A 19,060-nucleotide genomic window follows, 5' to 3' on the forward strand; every position below is an offset into this window, starting at 1 on the left:
ATGAAACGATCATTCTCTTCTTTTGCATTACTTTTGATCACATTACAAGCTATCCAAATCATTCCCACAGCAATCTCCACGACCAAACTCGTCCCTGCAGACATCTCAAAAGTAAAAGCATGGGTTGCTAAGAACATCAATGACTTTAATGATGGAAAATCCAATGACTCTAAAGGGATTCCACGCATTGTTTTGGATGAGCTTTTGGCCTCGGCCGAGGACAGGCTGAGGTTGATAAGGGTGGCGAAGGATGGTTTCGCTGATTTTACAACTATTTCTGATGCCTTGGAGACCATTCCAAAGGACAACAAGCGAAGAACAATTATTCAGATTGGTGGGGGTGAGTATTGGGAGAAAATCACAATTAAATGCAATAAGCCGTTTATTACATTTTATGGGGATCCGATGGATATACCAAGAATTGTGTTCAATGGCACCGCTTCCCAGTATGGAACGATCTATAGCGCAACCGTGGCCGTAGAGAGCGATTACTTCATGGCCGTCAATGTGGCATTTGTGGTAATTCATTTTCTTTCCTTCCTATTAAATGGTTGCTATGCATAAGCATTTTGGACTTCATAATGGTGGAGAATGGAACACTAATTAGGTTTTTCTGTACGAATAATCATATCCCAGAAAAAGAAAGAGAAGAAAAGCGCTAGTATTGAGGTAGAGTTACCTTGAAAATGTAAATCAAACATCCAAAGTTCGAAAAAACTGTATATTATACAGTAAAATACTCATTTCAATAGTTTAAATACTCGTCAGTTGTCCTTTCTTTAATTTGTCTTAAGGGATTTATCGGTGGCCACCAGCATGCCATGGTTGTTTTAACGGATGGCTACCATCTTATATGTGTGTGTGTGTGAGATATCTTTTATTAATTCTACTTAATTATTGCTTGTAGAATTCGGCTCCAATGCCAAATGTCAATAGAACTGGTGGGCAGGCAGTGGCCATGAGAATATCTGGAGATAAAGCAGCGTTTCATAACTGCAAGTTCCTTGGGTTTCAGGACACTTTATGTGATGATAGAGGCAGGCATTTCTTCAAGGACTGCTATGTCCGTGGAACTGTTGACTTCATTTTTGGAAACGGAAAATCCCTCTACTTGGTACTCCCTGTTCCTTTAAATACTCTCTTGACGACGTCACAACAAACTAAAATCTCAATAAACTTCGACAAAAATCTCAAGCCTGATTAAAATTTCAAGACAACTCATTCATAGGTTGTTATTCAGCCTGAGAGTGTGCGAAATCCAACAGTGTAGCTGCCATTTCACCATCGAAACTCAGTCCCCAACACCACAATTTCCAAATTGGCATTTCTGAAAGAGCATTCATTTCCTTTTAGAAATAGCGAAAATCCCACACATCATTTTCAAATTCCCATTACAGTGAAAGAACATTTCCTTCTAGTTTTTTGTTTAATGGTTACTAATTGGGGGGTGTCGATGAATTAATTATACAGAACACAACTATTGATTCTGTAGCGGAAGGTACTGGGGTGATCACAGCTCAAGCGCGGGAACATGTCACCGAGGACAGTGGATTCACCTTCATCCATTGCAACTTAACTGGTTTAGGCAACAACACTTACCTCGGCCGTGCATGGAAGCAGAGACCAAGGGTTGTCTTCGCTTACACTTACATGGGCCACCTGATTAACGATGAAGGATGGTCCACCTGGAAGTTCCCTGAGCGTGAAGGGTACGCATCAGCATCTTTTCCCTCTTTTTCAGATTTTAAATTAATAGATTAATGTTTTTGATGAATCAGGACTGTATATTATGGAGAGTACAAGTGCGCCGGACCAGGTTCTAGCTCCTTCGGCCGAGTTCCATATGCGAAGTCATTATCTAAAGCGGAAGCAAAACCCTTTTTGAGCATGACTTACATCAATGGAAACAAGTGGCTGATTCCACCACCCAAGTTTCCTTGATCATTTATTTACTCCTGCACCAAACACAACCTCAGATGAGATCTTGTATCCATCCCTGTTTATCATTTTTCTTTGTTGCATTGACTGTAACTAGCTAGTTGAAAAGGTTGTCATAAGAGTCCAAACCAATGCAATTTGGGAATTACCAATGATATTTCGCACACAATGCTGTGAGGATTTATTTGAATTTATTTTTTATTTAATTATATTATATAAAAATAAATATTAACGTGAGAGACAACATATATAAAATTACGAAAGCGAAATATATTTTTTCCGTTAAAATATTTTTTTTTTTAAATCAAGTAATTTTTTTATTTTCACAAAAAAAATATTTTTTTATCAGTAAGATAGTTAATTGAATAAAAAAGTAATATTATTCAAAAAGCAATATTAAAAAAAAACTATAATGATTTGAACTAAAAAAACATATATATTTTTAATAAGAAAATTCTAGTTTATTTATTTATATATTTTTTTTGTTATGAAAACATGTTTTTTTTAGAAGCATTGTATTGTTTTTTAAGTGAATTCTTATCATGAAACAGAGTTTGAATTAAATAATTAAAAAAAATTATGAATCAATTATTATTACACACATGTATGAAAAAAAATCTAATAACATTAACGAGAAAATTATTTTTAAAAAAAATAAATACTTTATTCTCATTTATTTTAATAAAAAAATTATTTCATTAAAATCTCTATATTAAGCTAATTATAATTATTCATAAAAAAATCAATAATATCATTATAAAAAACCCCAATCTTCTTTAAAACAATGATATAATTTGATGTTTGTTTAAATATTATTTTAATAAATTATTTTAAAGAGTTCATTTTTTTCAATGGGCAAACAACACTTCACTGCCCCTAAATTCTTTTATACAGCAGAGTAGATGACACGTTTTCTAATTGACTTTCTAGCAATTTTTAGTGACCGAAAAGTTAGTATCTAAATTTTTTTATCTCCAAAAATATAACATTCAAAATGTTTTCACTTCAAAATATTCAAAAAATATCTTATGAACTATGATAAATCAATTTCAAATACCATAAAAGGCCTATAATCACCCTAAAAATAAAAATTAAGTGAATAAAAAATATATTTATAAGTCTCGATATACTTTTCACAACATATTTAAAGGTAAACACCACTTCTATTCAACCCTTCACTTTAAGAATAACCTTTTAATATCAAAACCAACCTTTTTATAGATAAAATACAATTAACTGATAATTTTCTCTCTTTTCTATAATATTTTGCTGACACTCTATATCCTCTTAAATTTTAGGGAGTATAGTGTAAAATAAATAAAGTTTCGGATTAAAATGTAAAGCTCTCAAAATATAGGGATCAAAAATAAAAAAGTAAAGATCTAAGGGGCCAAAATATAGTATAATTGGTTCCCATGAACAATAAAAAAGAAAAATAGGGGTTGTGTTTTCTATTTTTAGGTTAAATTTGGTATTTGTTGTGTTAATTTTTTAAATTGATAAAGTTAAATCCTATTTTTAAAAATCAAGCATCCATTTAATTTAGAGATATATTTTTTTGACACCATGAATATATATCATAGCACGTGAAATGAAATAAATTATTATTTTAAATTTAGGTTAACATGAGAGGATAAAATAAAAATAAAAAATAAAAAATAAATTAATAATAAAAATAAGATAATTTATCTAAGACTTAAAAAAAAAAAAAGCTAACTCGGGTGCCATGGTGAAATGAACTAGAAAACACTGTTTTCTTTTTGTATTTCTTGTAATGTCTTTTGTGAGAAATGAAAAAATTAATACCTTTATTTATTCAATTTTTATAATCAAGTGCACCAATTTTTTATTATTTTTATTTGAGTGTCTGTAGTGTTTTTTTTTTTTTCAATCAAGTGTCTCTATTTGTACTATTTTGTTTAAATGTTTGTGCATAACAAATTAGTAATAAAAGCAGGATAATTTTGATACAAAATACGAAAAGGAAATTTTAACAATGTAGTTTTCATTTCAATTCAATCCTAAGTAAATAAAAATGACCAACACTCCACTAAATCACCCTAACCCTAAATACCAACGACAAAATGTTTCAGCTGGCTATTATGCAAAAAAAAAAAAAAGGATATTGATCGTAATCTAGACAACTACCTTGAGGACCATTCAATATTTGTTTCACCAGCTGGGCAATGCTAGTTGTCATAGTTAATTACTAGATTAATAATCCACGCAAAACTATGGGTTAGATCAATTTATTTATATATATAAAAAATATTTAAATGTTACTAATGTTTTTTTTCTAGTGTAAAAAAGTTAAATCATGTAAGGGTTGATCTGATATGATCCGGTTGATTTTATAAATCCAAAACCGACCTGGATAATCTATAAAAATATAGTTTGACTCAAAAAAAATATCAAGATGATATTTTTTTTTAATATTAGGTTAACAACATATTTGATTGTTTCAGGTCAACTAAAATCAATATGTCAAACTCACAATCTAGTTTATGAAACTATGATAATACCATAGAAAACAAATTAAAGTAAATTATATTATTTAATTCACAATCAACCCAATATTGAATGATGAAATAAGAAAAATCAATTAAAAATAACATAAAAAGCAACCTTTGTAAGACTGAGATAACTTCATAGAAAGTAAATTGAAACAAATTATGAAATTTGATTCTCAATTAACCCAATGTTAAAGGATTGGATTAAAAAAATAACTTAAGTCAATCCGCCAAACACATGATACGATTTATGAGACTGAGATAACCTCATAGAAAAAAATTGATTTAACTCGGATTAACCTGTCAAATCTGCAACTCTGGTCATGAGATTAAGATAATCCATAAAGAGCAAATCAAAATAAATTATGAAATTCAATTCCCAATTGACCTTGTCAGAACCAATGTTAAATGATGAAATGTGTAAAAATTTTAATTAAAAATGACATAACAATGAGCCAAGTTAACACGAGTTAATTCAATAAGAATATTATAGGGTTATGAGATCAAGATAATCTAATAAAAATTAAACTAAAATAAATCATAAAATATAATTGTCAATCAAACACAATATTAAATTATAAAATTGAAAAAACAATCAATTAATTAAAAAAATTGAGTCAATAAGATTAACTTATTATACTCATTATCAAGGTTATGAGACAAGAACAACTCAGTAAAAAAAATTCAATGTTGAAGAATCTGTGACTCGGGTTATGAGATCAAAATAACCTCTTAGAAAAAAAATAAATGAATTTATTAAGTAAGGTTAAAATGTCAAAACTTGCAATCCTGATCATGAGACCATGATATTTTTATAGAAAGCAAATCAAAACATATTATGAAGTACAATTGTCAACCGACCTTATGTTGAATAATGAAATTAGAAGAAAAAAATTCAATAAAAAAAAAGAACATAAAAAACAATCTGAGTCAACTCAAGTTAATTCATTATGTATTATTCTGGGTTTTGAGGTAAGAATAACATAATAAAAAGAAAACAAATGAGAAATCATGAAACCTAATTTCCAATCAACTCATTATTAAATGATGAAATTAAAAAAACTTGAATCATTTTTGTTAATATATCAAATTCGTGATCCGTTATAAGAGTGAGATAATTCAATAAATATATGTGTATAAAATTAAAAAAAAAAAGATGTTGATGGGAAAAAAATTATAATCTGTGTAGTTGAGTACAGTAAGGAAAAAACCCATTTTTTTAGGGTTTTTTCTTTTTGTGCTAATTGTTAATGAATGAATAAGACGTGGACAAAAGTTACCTGTATGTAATTTGTACCATCAACGAATGGGCTGGTACATACCGGCTGAAGGAATGGTACTCTTTCGAGGGATGACGAAAGAGGCGTATCACATTAAATTCGATGTATTATTGCTTTGAACTCTAGAGTCTAGAGCTTGCGGAGTCATGGGCTCTTGGTCTGTCGTCCTGTCCAAACTTGTAGCATATCCAAGGACTAGATCCCTACATAGGGGCTAGCTATGCTACACTACTAGACGCTCACTAAATGCTAACCCATCCTCTGTTTTCTATGAATAGGTTATAGTCATATACGACTTGTGAATTGAAGCCCTCTCCAATAATTAATGAATTTCTTACTCTTGGTTTGCTCATAGTGACGTCATGTTACTACAGGTCAATTTGCACTGCAGACATCAAGGTTATTAATTCCTTTCTGTTTCATTAGGAATGCCTTAAAATATTTCATATTAATTTAAAAAATTAAATTAAATAAAATAATTTTTATTTTATCTTAAATCTTAGTCTATTTTGGATTTTTTTAGATAAATTTTAATCGTAATATTCCAATTTTATTTTATATGTTCTGTTCCGAGTTTAAAAAGCCATTAAATCAAATTGGTATTTTATTTAAGTTGAATTACTTTAAGTTACACTTCTATTTAATCTTGACTATTTAAAAATATTTTAAATTTTAAAATTATATTTATTTGATATCATGTTTGTATTGCATAATTTATAATTAATTTATTTTGAATTTGAATTATATTTGTTAAATTATATATATATATGATCAATACAACCTCGATATGACATATTAAAACTTTTCAAAATTAAAATATTTTATTTTAATTGGAAAAACAGAACATTTTTAAAAAAGGAGTTAATAACCTTGCAAGATATAAGTAGATAATTATAGGAAATAAGTGGAAATTTAAGACAATATAAACAAAATACAGAAAACTTAGTTATCACGAACAGCCAACATTATGATTCTCACGTAATTATCACTCCTTCTAATCTCATGATGATGTATAAAAACATCACGTCATGCTGAAATTCTTCCCACCTCTGGTAAGATACCAAGCACATAGAGGACAGGACATCTTTCCTTGAAAAACAAGATTAGTCTTTGACAATCCAAGGATATAACCTGACATGACCACATACCATTCATAGCTCTTGTCTTGTGGAAGCTAATGAAGTAGACCCTAACGAAACGAGGCTGCCTCTCCTTGTATGCGATATGGAACCAGTTCGTTCCTTGTATGCGAAATTGGACCAGTGCTCTGTGCACATGCATTTTGTTAGATATTAATTAAAATCCTAATATGAGTGGAATTCTTCATCAAAATAAGTTGTGTGAGACTAGTTAACTAGAGTTTTTGTTTAACTAGTTAGTTAGAATCATTATTAAATTATGATAGTTATAATAATCTCTTCATAAATATAAGGCTTGGTGTATAAAAAATTATGATAGTTATAATAATCGCATCGATTGAAAGCTAGAAAGGCCTGTTTACATGATACTATAAATTAATTACTTTTGACTAATCAAGAAATCTTAATTAAGATTTCAATGTGGCCTCGATCCAATCTCACTTTAATTTGTCCCAAATATCCTTGGCATGCAGTTAGCAGTCTTACATAATTTGTTATGACTATCGATCAAGCTGTGGATCACGCAGTTAAATTGAGCCAAATATGTTTATAATTTCTTTTATTAATATAAATATTCAAAACAGTTTATATATATTTCAATAAATTTTATAAATCTTGAAGTTAATAATTATATAAGTTTTTAATAATTCTAAAACAATTCAAACTTATAATTACTAAGAATAAACCCGAAATTTCACCATTTTACCTACCCCTAAAGTTTATAATTAGTAGATATGGTTATGGTAATATATATATATATATATATATATATATATAGAGAGAGAGAGAGAGAGAGAGAGAGAGAGAGAACAAGACCATCACGTCTCTTTCTACACATAGTGTATATTTCTGTTTTACGAAATCCCTGTAGTCACTAGACTCCAAAAAAACCAAAAACCAAAAGACATGGTCATGTGATGTCTCTCGGTCTTAATTCCCATGTTACCACCACTGAAACAGTGATCTTGAGCTTTCCTTTTCTTTCACAGGGCGAGCCTAACTCGTCCTGCTCAAATTATGTCAATAGGGAAATAAAAAGAAAAAAAATCATATATATAAAAAATATGCATTTCACACATATATATCATGCAAGACAGAAAGTTCATTTCTCAATCCAAATTCAATGGCCTAGCTAGAGCAGTCAAATATTAAATTCTCTCTCTCTCTCTCTCTCTCTCCATATATATATATATATATATATATATGCATGCTCTGTTTTTATTTGTTGAACGACGAAAGCCATCTCTTTCAATTTTTCTTTTTCGCTCCATACTTTTCTATAGATATATATCCAATTGAGCCACCTTCAATTTATGATAAGTTGTTTAGGCTGTGTTCCTAAACAGCACCGTAAACCACAGTTTGTTTGGATGAAGTTATTTTGAGTGGCATGCATGCATGGAGGCTCGCAAGTTATTTTTGAGAAGGTTAATTGAAAACGTCAGTTACAGCCCCCCTCCTCATGATCTCCAGAATATGCTGTGGGCCGTCTTTGCAATTTTTCTTCCGCTCCATCTATCATTTCGTATCCATTCCTCTCGATCTGTCTTCACCTTCGGACACGAAACATGGGTCTTTGTGGTGGTCTAGTTTCAGTCAATAAAGAAAAGGAAGATTTTTCCTTTATTGAGTTAAATTCTTTTAATTTTCATATTTGTAATTATTAAAATAAAGCTAAATGACAGTTTAATTCAAAACATGGTTATCTTATTAGCAGTTATATAGTCCAAACACGCTAAAAAACATATATATATATATATATATATATACATACATACATATACAGGGGCAGAACTAGGTGAAATTTACAGGGGAGGCCAAAATTAATATAATAATATATATTATTAAAAAGCTTATTTATTTAAATTAAAAATATTAAATAATAGGAAATTTTAAAATATTTTACAGGGGCCCGGGCCCCTGCTTGCCACCCCCTGGCTCCGTCCCTGTATATACCTGGCTCCGTCCCTGTATATATATATATATATATATATATATATATATATATATATAGAGAGAGAGAGAGAGAGAGAGAGAGAGAGAGAGAGAGAGAGAGAGAGAGATTTAGAGGGTTTAATTATATAATGGAAATATTGTATCTGCATGGGATAAATAGACAAATAAAAACTTTAAAATCAATTGATTATAGTCTTTACTTGTTTTCATAGCCAACGAGATTACTAACACATTATTCCTTAATATTACTGGTAAATACCTTACAAAAAAATCACAATCATGTATTTATATATTTGTTAATTAATTTTCGTTCATTGAGTTTTGTTGCACTCAAAATCTAAAATGTGTACATGTTTTGTATTGGGTATGACTGATTCTCTATCATTTTTTCAATGAACCTACGGTTCATAGTAATTAATCAAATTAATATTAGTGATTACTTCTATTGTGAGATTAAGGGGTTAATTATTTGCATACTTTTTAAGGACTTGAAATCTCTTTGTGGAAGCGCAAGAGTTCATCGCCGTTCCTTTTGCTGAAATTGATAGTAAGTAACTTCGGACAATCTGATCAATCATAGATTATTTGTTTTGATAAAATCATGATCATTTATTACAAGGTTGAAGGTGCGCAGATTAAACTAAAATGCAGGAAACATTTTGAAATCTTAAAAGGTTCCTAGGTGCAAATGATTCCTCCATGCATGCTTCAAATCATGCTTTGTCTATATGCATCAAATCATGGAGTATATATAATTCAATGTCTATAATCATATGAAAAGAATATATTTTGGGGACAAAAATTCCACGAGTCACATGGAACCGTGAGGTGAGAGATGGGTCATTTTGTGACCCAAGATCAGATTTTCACGACCCACTCCCACGTGGGCTGGCTTCCTCTCTGGTCCTCTCTGACTCACTGAAAGACATAAATACCCTCTCTGGATGTTTCACTACAGGACAAATGTGTAAAATTGAAGGCGATTGGCCATCTATCTCTTCGATGAAAAAGCCGCCATAAGCGGTTGTCTTCTTATGTTAGATTGTTTGTCTTCTTCGAATCCAGACAGGCAATGCGGCTGCAGCAGCTGCAGGGTAATCTTGGTGATTTGGGTAAAGTATTTCCCACGTCAATGAAAGCCATATCCATGGTGGTTCATTTTTTCTGTGTTCCCTGTTCGTTGATTTTGTAAACATAAGAAGTTATGAACTGAGAACTATTACATTGACGGCGTGCTATGACAAAGTAATTTTTAAAGTCTATATTTATTTAACTAAATAAAATTAAAAATGAATAAAATAGTTGAGGAACAATGTGGGTGCTTTTTTAGTAAAAGTTATACGAATTTTACAATGCTTTGAGAGTAAATAGTGGCATCTTGGTTACTCCATGTTACACATTTTTTTTAAATGATAAATATAAGGAGGAGAAAGAAATTCTTGTGAAGAAATTCTTATTATTTTTTGGGTATTAGAAAATAATACAAGTTAGAAAAGCATTAAAAAATAAAACAGTTTAAACACAGTCACAGTTAGAAATAGCCGTTGAACACAATCACTGTTGAGAATAATGATTGTTCCAAAAATCATGTCCCTCTCAATTCAATTAACATACATAGAAAGTCAATAAAATTTTTTATGAAGATCCAATAACCAAGAAATGAGATTCAAGATCCAATAGCCAAGAAAGAATAAGTCATAGAGAACACACCGGAGCTTTGTTTACGACACACCCAATACAGTTAGAAATATTTTAATGAAACGATTCTAACTATATTTTAAAATATCATTAAACATGATCGTAATTTGTTATGGGTTTTGTTCGAGATTAATTTAGAGTTAATTACGATTTTCTTTGTTGTTCTTCCAAGGTATATTTAAAATTGTTTCGTCGAAATCTTTCTAACGATACACAGTGTGTCGAAAACAGAGTCTAGTCTCAGTGTGTCTACAGTGACCAATTCTTTCTTTTCTTTTTTTTTCTTCTCATTTCTCTTTTATGTCACATCATCTTATCTCATCTTTCTTCCTTAGTCATTGGATCTTTAATCCTATCATTTGGTTATTATATCTTCATAAAATATTTGGTTAACTTTTGTTAAGGTTAATTAATTTGTAAAAAAAAAAATGTTTTGAAACATTCACTAAACAAACGCTATTTTAAATAGCAATTGTATAGAAAAATATATTTTGAGATGCGACCACTATTCCAAATAGTAGTTATGTATAAAAATGATATTCTAAAATGCAATTGTGTTCAAACTGTGTTATTTTTCCAAAACTTTTAGTGAACTATGCTATTTTTCAAAAAACAATTCCTCATTTTTTTATGGGCCATGAATTTTATCTTCTCTCTCCTTATTATGTGTCTTTCTTTAATGTGAGTCATATGTAATAATTAATAGGATGTCAATAGTTTTTCTCTCCAATCTAAGAATTTTCATAAAAATCATCTTCTCTCATTTTTTTTGCAATTAATTTTTTTTATTAACAACATGATTTATGAAACAAAAACTAATGGTAATTAAAGAATTCTTTACAAAAATGATAGTGACATGATATATATATATATATATATATATATTATATCTTTTCCTATTCATATATTCTTTTTTTTTTAATTTTTTTAATTAGAATCATTGCTTTTAAATAAGAAATCATTATGATCATGAATGCAAATTTAAATATGAAACTAAAAAATCATGAATTGATCATTTCTATGATCATATATGAATAAATCTAAGAATAAAAAAATCTTATAAAATTATATAATGAAATTATAATAATAAAATAGATATTCTATTTTTATTGAATATTAATGAGCAACTTTTAAAAAACTTGTGCATGTTAGGTTATTAAAAATTATTCCAATTTATTCTACAAATTAATAGTAAAGTTATTGTTAATATTAACATAAAAAGAGTATATCTAGGTATTGTTAATGTGTTTTTTAGTAAAACAAAATTAAATTGTGTAAGAATTAATCTAATATGACCCGGTTAACTTAATGGGTTCAAAGATAATTTGGATAGTTAGTAAAAATATAATTTGATTAAAAAAATTACAAGACATCTTTTTTTAATATTGAGATGACAACATATTGAATCGACTTGGGTTATTCAAGGTTAACCTATCAAATCTACAGCCCAGATCGTGAGATTATTATAACCTTGTAGAAAACAAAGTTGAAACAAATTATGAAACTCAATTCTCAAACAACTTAATGTTAAAGGATGAAATTGAAAAATAAATAAATTAAAAAAATAACATAAAAAATAACTCAAGTCAACTTGAGTTAACAAGCTAAACCCGCAACTCAAGTTATAAGATTATGATAACTTTATAAAAAAATTAAAATAGATTATAAAAAATGATTCCTAATCAATTCAATATTGAATAATAAAATTAAAAAAATAATCAAAAAAATCTTGAGTCAATTTAGGTTAATTTGTTAAACTTATAAATCGAGTCATGACATTGGAATAACCCGATAAAAAATAAATCAAAATAAATTACAAAATTTATTTTTCAATAAATCCAATATTGAGGATGAAAATAAAAAAAACACTAAATTAGAAAAAGAAAACCAAATCACTATTGCATTGAACGGTATTTTATAAGGGAGTAGACATTAATAATTGTATAAATATATTGCTTGCTCAAGCTAAGCAGAACTGTATAAATAAAAAAGTTTTAATTAGAAGATTCAAAGAAATATAAAAATGAGCAATTTGATCTTAAATATGAATTTGGATATAAAAATAGTGGAGAAAGGCATGATTAATTGGTAATGTCTTTTTAAATCAATTTATGTAAATAGTAATTTTTTATTAAACAAAAAAGCTAACTATTAAATTAAGATTATCAAAATAAATATTTTTCAAATTTATTTTATATTTTTTACATTAATTCATAAAAAAAAACACTAAAAATATTAATTTAATATATTTTTAAATTAAAAATATTAAAAAAAACACTCAAAAGCAATTACTGACGCACTTAAACACTCCCTAAAAAAAGTATTTAAATAGTCAATGATTCTGTCTACGCATTCTCGAATTTAAGTCACCATTGACGTTGTAAAAGTTAAATACCTTGAATATGTGCATGGAACTGCCATATAAGGGTTTTTTTTAGGAATTCCATTTCTTAAAGCATAGTTAAATTACCATGTTATAATTAGATTTAAATTTTTTAAAACATTACTTGAGGGCTTTGTTATACTTTCATGTTGGTTTTTTTATTTAGAAGAAATTTTATATTTTAACTAATATTAAAAAAGTTGATCACACTTGTAAGCCGCTTGCCATCTTCAAGCGACACGTGTGGTTGCTTATAATGACCAAAAAATTTATCCTTGATCTTTTCTAATTCGTCTCAATAGTGTCTAGTTGTTTGAGTGGTGCATGTATGGTAATCCCCACCAATTTGGTGCTAGTTGGATTTTCTTCTTCTTCTTTTTTTTGTCATTCTATTATTTTTTAATTGTACGCTACCTCTCAAAACCTTTATAACAACTCTTTAATTTATTTTTCTTTTAAATTTAGTTTTTATTCTCTTATAGTTGCAATTTTTTTACTTGAATAAATTTTTTCAATTTGAAATTTTTTTTCAATTTGAAATTTTTTTTCAATTTCATCCTACTTCAATTTTTTCATCTCTCAAATTTGATCTACATTCTTTTTATTGCTAGTATTTTAATTGAGGCAATTTTTAAATTTGATTTTTTTTTAGATTTCATCTTCTTTAATTTTTTTTCTTATCATGGTTGATTCTTGTTTTTTTATTACTGTTTCTTTTTCTTTGGAAAAGTTTTTTAGTTGATTGTTTTTTTAATTTCATCCTTTAATATTGATTTGATTGCTATTTTTGTAATTGAGATTATTTAAAAAATTGATTTTTTTTAAGATTTCACCTTTCTAATTTTTTCCTATCAAGTTTAATCCTCATTATTTGATTGCTATTTTTTTTTATCATGTTACATTTTTTAATTGATTATTTTTTTTCTGATTTTATCCTTCATTATTTATTTGATTAGAATTTGAGCTTTTTTATTGAGCTCGAGTTTAGGATTTCATGGGTCATGAATTTAAGTGATTAACCCAGATTTAGGAGACTTGATCGAGTTTACTTTGTTTTATATATTATTAAACTAGGATTAAGTTTTTTTTAATATTATTAAATTAACCAAGTTTATTAAACTCAATCCAATTTTATTTTTTTTTAATTTTGTTTTTGTTTTTTTTAGAAACTCTAATGTCACCTTAACTTTTTTTCTTTTTTGTGTTTTGAAAAATTTTGTGAGGCCCGTGATATAGCACCAACCATCAATATAGATTTACTCAAGTGACTCTTATTGAATCATATTTTTAAATTATTATTTTTTTATTTTTATTTTTAGCATTCAATATTTACTTCAATAGGATTGAACTTTTTAATTTTTTTTATATAGATTCTATGGTATTATCACCGTCTCTTACCCAGAATCATGAGTTTTAGAAATTAATCATAGTTGACCGAAGTTATTAAAAGTATAATACAGCTCGTGGTGTTGAACGAATCAAAAACTAGGTTTTCCTAAAATATATGGCAGTAGAGACATTAACAATGTGCATGGCAACTGGAGAGACAAGAAATAAAAAGGAAAAATAGAAATCATGTGAAGGATATAAGAGGAAAAGAAAAGAAGTGAAAATGTTCTTCATTAAAGAAATTTCTCTTGTTTTGTTAATTATATAGGTGGAAAAGAAAAGAAGAAAGATTTTCAAGTAACTTTGTTATTATAAGAAAGTTTTCAACTGCCATCTACTTCCTTCAAATTTAGGAGGAAATGAATTTTAATAATATAAAAATAAATTCAGAAATCTTCCTTCCTTCCTTCCTTTTCTTTTTTTCATTTTAATACCCCCAAGAAAATTGAATTTCCTCCCTTTAATAATTATTATGCTTCCCTTCCATTCCTAATAATCCATAGACGCTATAAATTCAGTGTTGCGATCCGACTTTTGCAAAGGCACTGTTTTTATTATTTATTTATTTATTTATTTCTGAAAACGCAAAGGCACTGCGTGGTAAGCTACGACTTCAATTCTTGTCAAATAAAATTCCGGCATGAAAAAGAAAACATCAGTTCTGACATATATATAGTTAACCTCCAATTTGTTTAATTGGATAAACTGAGGATTTGTTTGCTGACTTTTAATTTTTAGATAGCAAAAAACCGACTTCTATTTTTTATCTCCTATTTTCTTCATGCTCTATGAAAAAACAAAAACATGCCCTGCCTTATTATCTTTTTTTTATTTATTATTATTATTATTATTATATCGTTAGATTCTAACTTCATTTGATCTTTAATTTTATAGATCATCATTGTAATATATCATTTTTTTTTTCTATTTTTGTTGCTTAAAACTTGGAAATTGGTTGAGTTGTTGGCATAGTTTAGGAGGTGTTTGAAAGTGATGTAAAATTATTTTTGATTTTAATATATTAAAATGATCTGAAAATATATAAAAAATAATTTTAAAAAATAAAAAAAATTAATTTGTTTCAAAAATATTTTTAAAATGGAAAGCAAATAGATATATATATTTTTTAATGATTAGTTATATGAGAACAGCTTTATGGGTGGCAAATCGGGCATGGCAGCTTGGAAACGCGTTCTAGGTGTACTAATGCGTGCCTCGAACAAATTTCGTGTCTTCCACTTGTATAAAGTCTTGTGTCTAACCAACAAAGCAAAAGACCTTGTGGATATATTGCCAAGAAAAAAAAAAGAATCTCTAACGACCTAATCATTAGTAAATTAAACTATGCATTTCTCACTTGGAACTTTATTAATAAATGTATATATATACCGTCTCTAGCTACCTCTGTGTCTTGGTTCTCCTCCTAGAGCCTTGTTGACTTCCTAAGTATTGTAATTAAGTCACTAATCAAGCTCATATTATAAAGGGTTTTAGAGACAGATAAAATGAGAAATTGAGAAAAGGGTCAGTATTTAATTAATAAATAGTCATTTGAATGGTTTTTTGTTTTTGTTTTCCAAGGGCCGGATTGAGAGGCGAAACTTTATCAATTTTTGAGACTTTAATGCTTGAACTTTCGACACTAATTGCTCATAGTTAATTACGGCTGGCTCTAGAGAAAGAAACTCAATTAACTAGCTAGGCCCCATTGCCACACAATGTTTAGCATACATGCATGTTTGATTTTTCCGGTAGAAACCGTGTTTTTAAATATTTTTTTATTTAATATTATTTTATATATATATATATATTTTTAGATTTTTTTGATATATTAATATCAAAAAAATAAAAAATAAAAAAAAATTATCTTTACATATATTAAAAAAAATTAAAAAAAATAACCGTCGTCGTAATATTAAACCGACGCGAAATGAATTGGGTGGAGGAGATTTTGGGTGATGTGATGTGAAGATTAGGAGAAACGTGCTGGAGAAGGATTGCATGATTCGTTGCAAATCCATTTGAGGTGGCTTTCTCTTGTGATGGCGAGTTCTTGGCATGTTGTTGTTGGGATGAATTAACGCAACTCAATAAATAACATCATTGAAAATAAAAAAGATGTTTCCTTTTTTAATTACCTCTCTTTTAGACAGCTCTACTTTCTTTCCATGCTTAAAACAGATGCTTCGTGCCTAGCTACCCAGCTTTCTGGTATTTTGTCGTCACATATGGTAACAGCCTAAAAGCCATGTCCAACCAGACTTAAATCGCCAGTTGAGTTTTCTTGTCAAGGTGTACGGTGACAGAGCCGTAGCCCACTGGTGTTTTCTCTTATCTCAGATAAGCAAACGGATCCAATAGAATTCGTTAAAAGAATTTGTTCCACGTTAAAAGAAATTAAAAAAATTAATTGAATGTGAAAAACTGAGAAAATATCACCTCCCATTAAGTTTAAATAAAAACTAATCCCAACTGTTAAATCAAATAGAGTATTGGAGCTTAAAAGAAATATAAATTGCAAGTGAAAAGAAGGGTTAATTAGAGAACACATCCTATAAACAATCTAATATAATATATTGGAAAATCTAAGTATTTTAAATGAAAGTAAATATCAAATCTAATAGCAGGACATTTCGATAAAATAAAATAAATAAATAAAAAAGATTAAAATCTGTGGGTCAAAAACTTCTCATGCAGTAACTGCGTTGTGCGTTTACAACAAGAAGCGGGCCGTCAAATTAACAGACAGGTAACATAAAACGAGAAGAAATGATCATGAAATCCTAAAAAGCATAAATTACGAGAAAAAAACATCATTAAAAAAATAAAACGACATTAATTAATGGAAATACAAATCAACAACAAGCATAATTGTCACCAGGCCTAGAGATTAATTAGCCGGTGTGTGAAATTGTGTTAATGAATCTTCACCCTTGAATCTCTCCTTCCTCTCTAAATAATCCTCTCCTACACCGCTAATCATTGGTTTATTACATCAATTTACAATACTTTCTCTATACATAACATAGTAATATATGGCGTGATGTTCCAGCCGCAGATGACCCCAAACCAGTTTAAGAATCATCAGTTCATCACCTCAAAAGTTGTTAAACGATAACCATTCAAATTGAATTTGTTTCAACAAGCATAGAATTCAACGAGCTCGTCAAGAGACTCAGGTTGTGGGTCTGCATTCTCCAACATCCAAAGCAAGTGCTCGAACAAAACCACCTCACATGCAACATTAATAGTATCAGGGGATTCCTCAGTACTAGACCTCTCTGCAAGCTCACGAAACAGTGGATGGTCAATGATATCGGAGCTTATGAGATAGCGTCGACGAGATTTTCCCACGTAGACGGGGTGGAGATCACCGGAGGAGTAGGAGGAGGAGATGTCATCGTTGGTGACAGATATGGAGCTTCCAATCTTACTGGGGCGGCTTTGCTTGTTGTTGTTGTTGTTGTTGTTGAAGGAGTTGAGTTTCTTGAGGACCGACTTGAGCCTCATGAGCTTGCCTCCTTTGGCCATTTGTTCGTTGTTGATGTGCTGGGAGGTTTAAAAGAATGGGTTTTAGGATTATCGGAAATTAAGAAAAGGGAGAGAAAGGGACTTTTGAGAAGAGAAAGAATTGTGTTTGGGGACTCAGAAAGGGAAGGGAAGGTTCGTTTATAAAGGAGATGTTAAGGGTTGTTTTGGTATTTTGGATTGGATGGGTCCAATTTTGGGGTCAATGACTATGTCCTCAAGGATTTGGAAAAAAAAAAAATTAAAAATAATAATAAGTAACTAAATATAAATAAAGTTACGAAACAATTTTTTTTAAACGATGTATTGTCTCAATTTTCGCGTCCTCATTTAGGCCATATGAATATATCCATAATAATGTATTAACAATAAATTATCAAACATCCAAAAATTTTTATTTTAACTATATATAAATTCTATGAATAGGAATTCCAGAGTTCATCCAAAAACAATAATAACAAAATAAACTAAAAAAAAGTGTTTTCCACAATGTATATTATTACTATTACTGTAACTCAGCACTCATATATACTATAGATTGTAACAGTAGAAGTACACTTTTGTTTTTCATGACATAAAAATTTAGTCCAAGGTAAAATTTTTTTTTATTTTTTGAACAATAAAAGTATAAAAATACCTTTTGAGCCAAAAAAAACCTTTAGCCCGACACCTAGTGATATTTTTGCCTTTCCAACTTTAGATGCACAGTAAAGTTACCTGAATAAACTTTAGGTTAAAAAAAAAACTTAACTTTATTCATTTGTCGTTTTAATCTTTATTTATTCAAGTACCCAAAAATAAAGCGTACACATCTTTTCAATTCTTAATGACAACCAAAATTCACATATCTGGTACATGTTTAACCAACCTCCTATCTTGCTTGGTTTTTATTTATCAATGCTTGATTCTTGTTTGAGCTCAACATTACACTTGGCATCACCTTATAAACTTTCAAAGCTTGTTAGGCCTAAATATCATAATTGAACTAATTAAATGCATTTTTTTTCCTATTTTCTTAGCTTTTATCTTTGTAATAATTCCAATCAGCACATGTAATGCATTCTATTTTATTGCTTGTTAATTCTTATCATTCACCTTCCTTAAAAAAATTTGAACTAGAATCGTCAGCTACATCAAAAAAAAAAAATATCAGAAACATTAAATGTAGCACCTAAACTTTTAATATTATACTTGTCTAGAAATTCTTACTTGTAGGCATTATCATTAATTCATTAAAGG

General features: G+C 28.9%; 2 protein-coding genes across 2 annotated transcripts; one reads left to right on the plus strand and one right to left on the minus strand.

Annotated features, from left to right (window-relative positions):
* LOC133689422 (putative pectinesterase 63) lies at positions 1-1,941 on the plus strand. Its single transcript, XM_062109282.1, has 4 exons — positions 1-519; positions 908-1,114; positions 1,471-1,709; positions 1,779-1,941. The coding sequence occupies exons 1-4, from the start codon at positions 1-3 to the stop codon at positions 1,939-1,941; spliced, it is 1,128 nt and encodes a 375-aa protein (XP_061965266.1).
* Positions 1,942-17,109: 15,168 nt separating this feature from the next.
* Positions 17,110-17,917, minus strand: LOC133690150 (auxin-responsive protein SAUR76). Its single transcript, XM_062110363.1, has one exon. The coding sequence runs from the start codon at positions 17,822-17,824 to the stop codon at positions 17,432-17,434; it is 393 nt and encodes a 130-aa protein (XP_061966347.1). The 5' UTR covers positions 17,825-17,917; the 3' UTR covers positions 17,110-17,431.
* Between the last annotated feature and the right edge of the window lie 1,143 nt (positions 17,918-19,060).

The sequence above is a fragment of the Populus nigra genome, chromosome 3 (genome assembly GCF_951802175.1).
Source record: "Populus nigra chromosome 3, ddPopNigr1.1, whole genome shotgun sequence".
Classification (NCBI taxonomy): Eukaryota; Viridiplantae; Streptophyta; class Magnoliopsida; order Malpighiales; family Salicaceae; genus Populus; species Populus nigra.